The sequence below is a fragment of the Rhinopithecus bieti genome, unplaced genomic scaffold, assembly GCF_001698545.2.
Source record: "Rhinopithecus bieti isolate Rb0 unplaced genomic scaffold, ASM169854v2 scaffold_13316, whole genome shotgun sequence".
Classification (NCBI taxonomy): domain Eukaryota; kingdom Metazoa; phylum Chordata; class Mammalia; order Primates; family Cercopithecidae; genus Rhinopithecus; species Rhinopithecus bieti.
In genome coordinates this window covers 10,471-23,389 of record NW_016807363.1, presented here as the reverse complement: position 1 = coordinate 23,389, position 12,919 = coordinate 10,471, and the positions used below count along the sequence as shown (strand labels likewise).

The window sequence follows — 12,919 nt, the reverse complement described above, 5'->3', positions numbered from 1 at the left end:
TTTTTTGTTTTGTTTTTTTCTTTTTATAAGACAGTCTAAATTGATTCCTGATTCTGAACAAGTGGCTTATTCCCTAGTAATCTCTAGAGCAATCATTTCATGTGCATTCTTGTGAATAAATCATGTTACAAGGTTGTTTCACTTGAGGTTAACATGGAATTCACACTAGGAGATCACTATAAAGAGTTTCAAGTCATTTTCCCATTTTTTTATCATGCTCTGTGTCTATTGATATATTCTAAGGTCATTATAACACGGTTTCCAGATTTGATCTTCCTTCTTTCTTAGGGAGTTTTCCATTTAAGGAAAACACTGCAAAGCAAAATCTCTTCATGTGAAATCTCCTAAGAGTGATTTCCAAAATTCAAGTCTTTTGGATTCCCCAATCGATTGCTCAAGCACTCCCCTATAGTCTCAATGGCTTAACATTGGAAAATAATGAATTTATGTTTGGTTTTGGCATGAGTGAGTGCGCTGCTTCAAAAGTTTCCCACAGGTGTTTCATTTTAAAGTAGTTAATCATTCCGATTTGTTTCTCGCCTTCTGTACATGCAAGTTGTCTGGCAACTGATACATTGAAGAACCACAGTTCAAAATAGCAGGCATTTCAGAAAGGGAATTTGTAAAGAAATTTGTAATACTAATAGAATATGCAAAACTAACTGAATGAAACAGAATCTATGGCTCCATGATGGTGAACGCCATCAACACCAACAACACCAATTACCATTAACATCATTTTCTGTCCACAATTTGCTGAAAGCACTGCAAACTCATTTCAAAAGCTAGTTAAGAATACTCTATTTCTTCTTCCATTTTGTAAGTTTAAACACAGAAGAAACTGGAAAATGTGCAAACACCAAATGCAAATAAGGTTTGATGCATGTTGACATGCTTGAATTTCAACTCCTATTTCATTTTGATCTTAATTCATGGTAAGTCTTGTTTAAGAAAATTTTAAAGTCATCAAAGATTTGGATGGATGGAATTGAATAATTTTTTAAAGCATATTTATATATGGTCAAAAGTCATTAATCTAAAAAAAACTACTTTCTGGAGAAAATGTTTACCGTACCTATTGCAGTCTCCTTTATTACTGGTGGGTCATGGCTGAGGAGTGACCTCTAGTTTACAATAAATTTGTCTCACCTGATCCTTACTGTGAGTTTGTGAAGTGGGTAAAGGGTTAATTATCTACATGTTGAATAGGAGATAATTGTGTCTAAGGAAGACTAAATTAGTTGCCTGGGGCTACAATCTGATATGAGGTTTCTCTCTGAATTATCTGCTTCCTTCTACATTTCATATTAGAAAAGGCCACATAGAGAGATAAAGAGATGGTTTTGATAGATACGCAAATGCCTTGGACATTCTTATTCTAAGATGCTCAGCTTTCCTGGTGGATCTGGAACTTCACCAAGTCAGTCTTTGACTCCTGTTCTGCCATGACATGCATTTATTTCAAGCCTGTATCGTAAACTTTTCATCTCAGTGCATAACCATAGCAATGGGGTACCTTGACTTGGATGATTAGCATATTGCTGCTAAGCAAATGTTTTCCAGTCTATCTCTAATCCCTGGCTAAGCTGCAGACCATCTTTTCCACCTGCCTGCTGAATTTCTCTGTCCTAGATATGTCCCTTCTCCTGCGATATCTATCTTTATGACAACTTTATTCTTTAGGATGTCTAAGGGATCTTAGAACCTTTTGATTTGTTCTTGCATCTAACAACATTTAGTTGTCTTACTGCTTAGTACATTTTCAAGAATTATCAAATCATTCTGTCTCCATGATGGCCACCTGACTTTACTCCCTTCCTTGTTCCGACCTTTCAACCTATTTCCCTGAATCTCAATCTCTTTTCTAATGTCCCCTTATTGGTACTTTGTGGCTATTTTCTAAAGTAGATGGGAGGTTCTCTCCTTCAGCTTCCCAAACTCTTTAATTGCATCCCATTTTCTATAGAATGAAGGGAAACTTATTGGCATTCCCTTCAAGGCATCCTTCTTCATAATTGGCTACCATTTATTTGTCAGTCTATCTCCTGGTACATCTTTAGTTTTGTCACAGATAATATCTTTAAGCCCAGCTTTCCTACAAACACATTGCCAGGTACTTAATAATACCATGGCCTGTTTATTTTATTATTATTATTTTCACTCTGAAATGTCTTGCCTTCTGCTTTCTAACTGTAGACCCTTGAATACTTCCAGGCTCGGACCAAATGCCATCCCTCTGTGACACTTCCCCTAAACCTCCCAATTGGAAATAAAGGCTTTATTATTTTGCCCCCCTTCAATGTTGAGCCTGTAACTGTCAAGACATGCATTTAACTGCCTGTTGCTGCAGCAAACTCATTTAATGATGCCTGTCTTCGCATTGAGCCACAGCCCCAGAGGTCAAAACCATGTCTCCTTCATTCCCGCACCTCACAATGTCCCAGAAGAGAACATTCTGCAATAGCAAATGTTCAATGAACAGTCAGTGTTTGCTGAATGAATAGCCAAACCCACTTTCTTATTCTTCACTCAAGAATATATCTGTGGAAATAAGAGACTAGTGCAACATTTATGCAAACCACAGCAACAATGGTAATCCCTACTTTGCTTGAAAGTCACCTAGGGAAGGGTGAAGATTTATCATAGCTATTCTGTACTGCCATCTTTATCATACATTGTTTCAAGCGACTCACATCTCTTTTCCAGCATGGTTTTATTACTCANACAATAAATTTGTCTCACCTGATCCTTACTGTGAGTTTGTGAAGTGGGTAAAGGGTTAATTATCTACATGTTGAATAGGAGATAATTGTGTCTAAGGAAGACTAAATTAGTTGCCTGGGGCTACAATCTGATATGAGGTTTCTCTCTGAATTATCTGCTTCCTTCTACATTTCATATTAGAAAAGGCCACATAGAGAGATAAAGAGATGGTTTTGATAGATACGCAAATGCCTTGGACATTCTTATTCTAAGATGCTCAGCTTTCCTGGTGGATCTGGAACTTCACCAAGTCAGTCTTTGACTCCTGTTCTGCCATGACATGCATTTATTTCAAGCCTGTATCGTAAACTTTTCATCTCAGTGCATAACCATAGCAATGGGGGTACCTTGACTTGGATGATTAGCATATTGCTGCTAAGCAAATGTTTTTCCAGTCTATCTCTAATCCCTGGCTAAGCTGCAGACCATCTTTTCCACCTGCCTGCTGAATTTCTCTGTCCTAGATATGTCCCTTCTCCTGCGATATCTATCTTTATGACAACTTTATTCTTTAGGATGTCTAAGGGATCTTAGAACCTTTTTGATTTGTTCTTGCATCTAACAACATTTAGTTGTCTTACTGCTTAGTACATTTTCAAGAATTATCAAATCATTCTGTCTCCATGATGGCCACCTGACTTTACTCCCTTCCTTGTTCCGACCTTTCAACCTATTTCCCTGAATCTCAATCTCTTTTTCTAATGTCCCCTTATTGGTACTTTGTGGCTATTTTTCTAAAGTAGATGGGAGGTTCTCTCCTTCAGCTTCCCAAACTCTTTAATTGCATCCCATTTTCTATAGAATGAAGGGAAACTTATTGGCATTCCCTTCAAGGCATCCTTCTTCATAATTGGCTACCATTTATTTGTCAGTCTATCTCCTGGTACATCTTTAGTTTTTGTCACAGATAATATCTTTAAGCCCAGCTTTCCTACAAACACATTGCCAGGTACTTAATAATACCATGGCCTGTTTATTTTATTATTATTATTTTTCACTCTGAAATGTCTTGCCTTCTGCTTTCTAACTGTAGACCCTTGAATACTTCCAGGCTCGGACCAAATGCCATCCCTCTGTGACACTTCCCCTAAACCTCCCAATTGGAAATAAAGGCTTTATTATTTTGCCCCCCTTCAATGTTGAGCCTGTAACTGTCAAGACATGCATTTAACTGCCTGTTGCTGCAGCAAACTCATTTAATGATGCCTGTCTTCGCATTGAGCCACAGCCCCCAGAGGTCAAAAACCATGTCTCCTTCATTCCCGCACCTCACAATGTCCCAGAAGAGAACATTCTGCAATAGCAAATGTTCAATGAACAGTCAGTGTTTGCTGAATGAATAGCCAAACCCACTTTCTTATTCTTCACTCAAGAATATATCTGTGGAAATAAGAGACTAGTGCAACATTTATGCAAACCACAGCAACAATGGTAATCCCTACTTTGCTTGAAAGTCACCTAGGGAAGGGTGAAGATTTATCATAGCTATTCTGTACTGCCATCTTTATCATACATTGTTTCAAGCGACTCACATCTCTTTTCCAGCATGGTTTTATTACTCACATGAACATTCACTCTGTTTTTTAAAAAGGTAAATACCAGAAAGTAAAGCAATGCCAAAATGTTTACAAGACAGAACGTTTTTATTACATTGACCATAGGACTTTCCCATTAAAAAGAAAAAAAAAAAAAGACCAATTCCTGATGGAATAGAAATTCCAAAGTTAATTGATTTTAATAGAAGCAGCTCTGTATGTTTTGTGTCAAGAAAAAAGTCACAAAAATTTGTTCAGAGTGATGAAAAAACAATCTCAACAAGGTGATCATTTAGTATCATTCTTGCATTGAAGGTTGGCCTGCATATGCCAGACAAATAGTTCTACCGAAGGGGATAAGGCAAGAGAGAGCAGTCGCAGAGGACATTTCATGATTTACTTGATTCCTTGGTGCATAGTAAAAAAAATGATGACCAATTCTTCAAACTCATAGAGCGCATTCTCCGAGACTCCTAAATCTACCTTTCTCTTTGGCTTTCCAATGTATAATCCTCTGGAGTAACTACAGCTACAGTAAATAGCCTCCTAAGTAACCTGAACTCACCAGAAGCCAATCCAAGCAACCCAGTCCCCTCCTGTAGGGTTTTAATCTTGAGTAGCATTCAAGGACCAACAGCCTTAATCAAATGTAATGAGCATCAGGGCGATGTCAGTTCAAATTTCTTCATTTAAAAATCTCTTTAATTATGATGAAGCATGACCCTGCAATTTGCATGTTAAGAAATGGTCCATCTGCTTTCCATTAAAGTCAGTTGGCTCCTTTGATTGGAAGTAACTCCAGCACTCTACTGTAATTGTGTGCAGATGGGGCTCAGCCCCGCTCAGGACCTCCAGCCCTCACTGCTGGTGCGCACAGTCCTCACTGGCTGAACCAGCATCCCAACTGCATAACCAGATGTGTAGACTGGATCTCTTCTCAATGTGTTTTCTATTATGTAAATGATTAGCATTTTTCTCTTTAAAATTATTTTTGAACAAATTAGTCATCTGAAATCTAAATGATTCTGTTGAAAATTAGCAAACATTATCATATGGCACCCTGCAATATGTGACATACACTTTTTTTCTTTAAAATGCAAGAAATATTCTGCTGAAATCAAAAGAAAACCCAATGCTTTTAAAATGTTGAAAATATATGGATAGAAAATCAATTAGGATAAGCAATCTACAATTGCATACTCATTGTGAGATTTTATTATTACTATTAATTTTATCATGTATCTAAATGACATAAAATGTAGCAAGATGTATTGTTCTACTGAGTTAATCACTACTTGATATCTCTCATAAAGGTAATCAGAACTCTAGAATTTGTATTTACATCACATTAAGGCATTGGGCTACTGGATGCAAAATGTTGAAAATTTATTTGTGAGAAGTTGTATAAATCTATCTCCAGAGGTCTGAAGTTTAAATATTTTATATATTAATTATTTGTGGAAATATTAAATCAACTCTATGATCGGGTCTTTTTGAAAAGAAACAGATTGACATACAATTGATTCTTGGTTTATCCATGGCAAAGGGAAACTATAGGTCACAAATTAGTCTGAATCTTTAGGGTTGTAAAATTTTTTAACTTTTCTTTCTCCCTGCCCAAACCATTTTTGCTACAGTTGGAAGCCAAGGGAGGCAGTGGGATTTGGCAACAAAACAGTANTAAAAAGCTCTTGAAGTTATAAAATCAGTACTTTCTATCTTCCCTTCCACAAACACAACAGACCAAACAGAAAGTATGCAAGGGTTTTATAATTTTAAAATACTTTTAAAAATTAATTCGATAAGTAATAAAATGAAACATATACAGAGGTTGGTAAATGTCCATTTACTTAAAGGTTAGAAAAACAATTTGCCCACTTAAAGAGTATTGTGAGCATGACAATCTCAGTAATAAACACTGGACCATGTGGGGGTCAGTGTCACATGGATCCTTGTACCCCAATGCCCATTATGGATGACAGAAAACAGTAGGCACTCCATGAATGTGTATTTAACTGAAATGTGTCAATACTTCTCCAACCAAGTGACAGCAGCCCCTTGTAAAGGTAAACTGGGGAAAATGCTAAGAAATGTTATTTTGGATTTCCAAACAGCACTATGCAACAACACTTTAAGACATAAATAATGAATGAATGAGGAACTTCAGGTTTTCAATATTTATCCCATAGAATTTGGTTCTCTATACAGCACACACTGTATCTAGTTTTATATACTTCAACCCTACAATGTAAAACAATCCCATGTTATTAATTAGCCTAAAATGATTCATAAAGTAGTGATTTTGTTAGATTAAAAATATTCTATATTGACAAATCTTTTACTTGGCCTATTACATAGACAGGTAGGTAGATAATAGATTTAGATACATTTTGGGACAGGGTCTCACTCTGTTGCCCAGGCTGGAGTGCAGTGACATGATCATGGCTCATTGTAACCTCCAATTCCTGTGCTCAAATGATCCTCCCACCTCAGCCTCCCGAGCAGCTATGACTACAGGCACATGCCACCATGCCTAGCTAATTTTATTATGTTTGTAGAGATGGGGATATCTTGCCATCTTGCCCAGGCTACTCTTGAACTCCTGCTTCAGCCTCCCAAAGTGTTGGGACTGAAGGGGTGAGCCACTGTGCCAGGCCTTAGTTAGCCTATTATATAATAACACAACGATGCCCAGTGAGTGTTTCCATTAGGGCTCCATACATTCAAAATAAAAATGGCAGGAGAGCTAGCCCAGGTGGGAGCAGATGTTAGGTCTATTTCTGCTGCCTACTACCAAATCACTTAGGCATAGGCTGCAACCTCAGTTTCAGCAGCTGTGAACGGAGCGCAAAGGACTAGTTAATCTCAACCCACCATGACTCCCACTCTTATTAAGGAAAACAATTACACAGACCTAGCAGAGACAGAGAGAGGGAGGCAATCTTATTTCACATTAGTTTGTTTGGGGCAATAAGAAGGCATCTTGGAGGTAGGAAAGACAGTGATTATGAGTATCCTAAGATTGCAGGTTGGTTTGTGCGCTGACTGGGCACATGGTTTTCTCCTCGCAAAGTCAAGGGATGGGTTGGAACAGACTGTTTCCCTGGGGCTTGTGTATATCAGTCCCCCTCTCCTCTTTTGACAGTGAAGAAGCAGCTGGACTCCAGGTTGGGAAAGCCAAAAGGGGCTTCAAATGGCTCATTAGCTAAGATGGTGAAGGAGTTGCTACAGGCTCTATTTGCCCTCCTTTTACACACACTAACATATTCAGAGGCACTGTCAAAGCTCCCAGGACATGAAGACAGCCTTCCTTGAGGGACTACTGAAGAAAGCAAGAAAAAATACTACCTGCATATATGTCTTTTTTTGCAAAATAACAATCTATTAATTAGACTGCCTTCATTACGCAAAAGTCATTGTCAGGTCAACAGAGTCTGTTTATTCTATTTGTAGTTGATTCCCATTGATTCTGTCTCTCTCCACAAAAATCTAAGTTAAGAGCTAATTTGTAGTAGAAGAGTGACTTCAGTACTTTAACAAAAGTTCATCTGGTTTCGTTAAATGTAGTTTTACACTGAAAGTATCTTTGCATCATTAGTCATTTATTCTGGCCCTTTCTACAATATTCCCCTTATTCTCAAGTGAAACAGGCATATTTGAAATTCATAGTAACTCTTCAGTCCTTTTATAAAAATGCATATTTTAATTTATATTATCTCTTTAAAACACTATAGGTTTTACAAAAGGGTTTAAAAAGACCATTCCAAAAGCATCCTATTTTTATGGTGAATGCTACTCATACATAGCATATTATCTTTAATGACAGATAAAATTTCATATTAACAGAGGCTTTAAAAATTAGATGGTTTTAAATTTTGCAATACTGACTTGCTGTAGTTTAAAATAAGAGGCATGAACACAATAAAACTTTAAAACTATTAAAGAAACATCACTTGGTAAGAAGAGAAAAGCAGCGATTATTTTCAATGTAAGACATAGTACTTATGGTGTGTTTCCAACGATAAAGAAAATAAATGGTTGAATTACATAGATTTCAGAGGAAAGTACTCCCAAGTGGGAGCTAAAGGCAGATGGGACAGATACCTAACTTCTGGGAGATGTGAACTGTTATGAGTGTTAGAGTAACATGGACTTCCAAAAATAGGCAGCCAGCACATAAATCAAAACTGGCATTGATGGTGAATACTGCTTTATACACATTTTTTTTAAGTACCAGTATTTAGAAACAATATGGATTTGGCATGTGTGTGTGAAAGACACACAGAGAGAAAGACATCTGTTACTCTCTGTACTTTAATGAATACTGCCTGTTGACTGACTCTATATTAGGGGTCCCCAGCTCCCGGGCCACTGACTGGTAGCAGTCTGTGGCCGGTTAGGAACTGGGTCACACAGCAGGAGATAAGTGGTAGGTGGGTGGACAAAGCTTCGTCTGTATTTACAGCCACTCCTCATCACTCACATTACCACCCGAACCTCCTGTCAGATCATTAGCAGCTTTAGATTCTCATAGGAGCGTGAACCCTATTGTGAACTGCACATGTGAGGATCCAGGTTGCAGACTCTTTATGAGAACCCAATGCCTGATGATCTGTCACTGTCTCCCGTCACCCCCAGATGGGACGATCCAGTTGCAGGAAAACAAGCCCAGGGTTCCCACCAATTCTACATGATGCTGAGTTGTAGAATTATTTCATTACATATTACAATGTTATAATAATAGAAATAAAGTGCACAATTAATGTAATGTGTTTGAATCATCCCAAAACCATCTCCTGCCCAACATGGAAAAATTGTTTTCCATGAAACAGGTCCCTATTGCCAAAAAGGATGGGGACTGCTGCTCTATATTACTCTTCAATGAGACCCCCAAAATTAACAAAATGTTGTATGTCATAGTGTATTTTGATGGTATCCCAAACTATACATAATACAATGGATTCATGTTGGCTTTAAAAGAGCTTAGTCCCATTTACAGAAAATGATCAGTAGCACTTGATATTAAGGAGCTAAGTGCTCTAGAAACGGCTTTTGAATACAAACTATTGCATTTGCTAAACTGCTTGATAAATTGAACCTCCACGTTTTGAGGAAGGGAAATCCTTTCTCTAGAATCTCAAGGTACTAATGAAAATATTGAAGATCTGCACAATGACACTAACGTTCTTAAGTCGCATTGGCAGAAAAAGCACAATACCAGTATATTTCTTATGCATTTTTCAAGTGTGCTTCATCTCCCAGCCTATTTTCTAAGGATTTAAATCGATTTATTCCAGTGTACCTAGTAGAGCTTACTTGAATCAGTCTGACTGGAGAAAAGACAAAACCTTCCTGAATTGTTGCTGTCCATCACATCTGTCAAATTAAAAAGAATTAATATGAATGACTTGCTCTGCCCCAAGTCGAGTTAATATGGCTGATCTCTATGGGTCTGTGAATATGTTAAGATGTCTGTATGTGGTATAAAATAAATTTTCTTAAGATTTTATGCTTTTTAGACTTTTCACGCTTATGATGGACACCCTTCCCTAGGCACAGATACATGTGACACTGCATGTCTCTTCACACCCCCAGTGCTGCCCCTTACCTTTGTACAGAGTCTTGGGTACTTGGCAGGTGTGTCCACACCCATTTGAACAACATTTCTTCACCCCAGAGCACTCATTGTCAACTTCGCAGCTTTCAACACAGGCGGCCGCAAATCCACTGGCTTTCTCAGGAGCCGGGCAGTCCCCCTGCTTCACTAACAGGATGTATTTGAGGAACTCACAGCTGGTCAAGCATTCGTAGCTCTTCTTGGGGAAGAGAGGCTAAGACAAAGAAGAATTTAAAAAAATATTCCATTAAAGACACATGAAGTCTGATTTCCAAGACATCTGAAAGGAAGTTCCACATATTTTCCCTGTCAAACTTTTGCTTGAATATTTAACAAAATGCATATATTTGTTTTCTTTTCTCCTATCAAAGTGACACATTTTGTGCTGATTTCTCAAAGGAACATAATCCGTAAGTGATGATTTTATATTGCATGCAACAGACACACACCAAGTATATGCGCCCACGTTCACAGATCATATATTCTACCTTGGTCAAAGATGTTTGACAAAAAAACTGACTATAAACAGTCACAAAACCTGTTCAGTACAATTTGAGGGCCCTTTTTGGATTGTATACATTACACATATAGCACATCACTCTCTTTAATTTTTTTCTTTCTCTCTCTCTTTTTTTTTTTTTTTTTTTCTCTTTTTTTTTTTTTTTTTTTTTTTTTTTTACAGTTAAAGTCTCACTTTGTCACCCAGGCTGGAGTACAATAGTGCAATCATAGTTCACTGCAGCCTTGAACTCCCAAACTCAGGCAATCCTCCTGCCTCAGCCTCCCAAGTAACTAGAACTATAGACACACAACATCATCCCTCGCTAATTTTTATTTTTTGTAGAGATGAGGTCTTGCTATGTTGCCCAGGGTGGTATTAAGTCCTGGCCTCAAGCAATCCTCCCACCCTTAGCCTCCCAAAGCACTGGGATTGCAGGCATGAGCCATTGTACCTGGCTGCTTTTTCATGTATCATAAATACTCATCAAAATAGCAGGAGCTCTAAAAAACTTTACAATTCTCACAATGATAGCATATTTGTTGAAATTATATAGCACAGTTGTCTAAGCCTGCTAATTGAACATATTTCAATAATTTCCAGCCTTTATGATTAACATGGAATTGTCAATGAGTTGTGCAGTAGAAGAATGTGAATCTTCTTTAAAAATCAGCCCACACCTATGTTATCTGTGACATAGTTGGGGTCTGAACAGCATCTTGCTGAGGACATTTTGGTTGAGCCCAGAATCAATCAACCATTAGTGAGAATAGGAAGCCCTGGACTTATTAGAGGAATGCATTATTGAAAAAGCCTGAGTAATGTCAAAGAGCCATTTATCAAATGCCTATTTTTCCTTAGGAAAAAATGGTTCAGGACAGCACTCGGTCATCCCTAAGACAGAAGCTGCAATCGGAAGATAATGGCTTTTTTCTGCCACTGAACACAGGAGTTGCTGAGACTTCTAAAAGCTATCCCACCCAGGGAAAGAAAGGGAAGGATGCTCTCTGTGCTCCTGCCCTCCCTTTTCCTATGGAAGAGAATGGCCAAGACAGCCCCACCAGCCCCAGCCCTCCACCCAGCCCTATCCCTAACCCTCTTTTTGCTTTATAGAAGATGGCTGAAAAGATGATCACCATAACCCTAACTTGTACACCAAGCCTCCTTTTATCCTTATGGGAGATGCTTTCCATGATAACTACTATTCCGTTAAAGACACATGAAGTCTGCTTGAATGTTTAACAAAACAGATGTATTTGTTTTCTTTTCTCCTATCAAAGTGACATTTTCTCTGATCAAAATGCATTTTCACCTGGAATGCCTGTGCACAGCCAGGTTAAATTTCACTGTCTTTCTTTTACCTGGGGGTGGCTATGTTGTTGTGAATGGAATGTAATCAGCAAAGTTCTGTGCCACTGTGGACCGAGGCTTGCAGATGGTGGGGGATGGTGCCCCATGTTCTTTATTAGCTGGACATGGGTAGCACCACAGCTGTAGGGAATGGTGGGGCCACAGGAGGAGAGATGCCAGAATGCTGTCTGCCCATATGGAGAAGGACAGAACCCTGCCGGAACAGCTGCCTTGAACTGCTCCATGGGCATAAAACAAGTACGCACATGTTTGAACTCTTGTACATATCAAGCTCCGTTCACTACAACCATTCAGGCTACTTGAACCACTGCAAAGGCCATCCAGTGAAGGGCTGCCATGGTTCCTCAACGTTGGAAGTGGAAGATGGACAAGGAGGACCCTTTCTGTTTATCTGATGTCACAACAGGGTTAGGAATATAAGAAATAAATGTGGTGGCTTTGGTGAACAGAAGTCCAGGGGGAGACTAGGAACATCATGCAGCTCAATGCCAGCATGCTGCTTGATGCTCCACAGTGATCCCTAACCAGGGCTCATTACTGGTAACAACTGGAAACACCTGGGTTACACCTGCACGATACCTGGGAACACTCGCCTATGTGCTGCCTGCTGCTGCTCCCTGATGACTAAATATGCCTCTGTACCATCATGACACCTGTGTAACACCAGGTCATCCCTACCACTGCCTGATAATGCCTGGGCAACACCTGGAAAACACCTGATAAGAACAGCCCATGTGTTGCTGTTGCTTCTCAATAGTGATTGAATATGGTTCCCGACCGCAAGGTAACACCTGCCAAACCTGCCAACATGCTGCTGGCTACTCCTCACTGCCAAACAAGCATGACCCTTTAGTGAGATAGGTGTCTGGTAGCACCTAGATACCCTGGAGACAGGAGGTTATCTAGGCAGGAGACAGTGAATGGTTTGGGCTATTAACCAGAGAGTATTTCACCAATAGTAGAGGTATGTTATAAAACAAACACACAAACAAGCAAACAAACAAAAAAACCACCATTATCAAAGTCTCTAGTGGGAGGTGGGAGGTTGGTGGGAGGAATGTCTCACTTTTCCCAAAAGACAGATAGTTCATTAATTTTAGCCTATGATTCTCAGATTGATGATGACTGAAAATT

General features: G+C 38.8%; 1 protein-coding gene across 1 annotated transcript in view; it reads right to left on the bottom strand.

The window, feature by feature from the left end:
* The window catches only part of ANOS1 (anosmin 1), a 70,380-nt gene extending 58,257 nt beyond the window's left edge, over positions 1–12,123 (bottom strand). Inside the window, exons 1-2 of the mRNA XM_017881442.1 lie at positions 12,085–12,123; positions 9,907–10,129 (exon numbers count right to left, since the gene is read on the bottom strand). Coding sequence (XP_017736931.1) covers positions 9,907–10,129; positions 12,085–12,123 — 262 coding nt within the window. The remainder of the gene's footprint in view (positions 1–9,906; positions 10,130–12,084) is intronic.
* Positions 12,124–12,919: the final 796 nt, after the last annotated feature.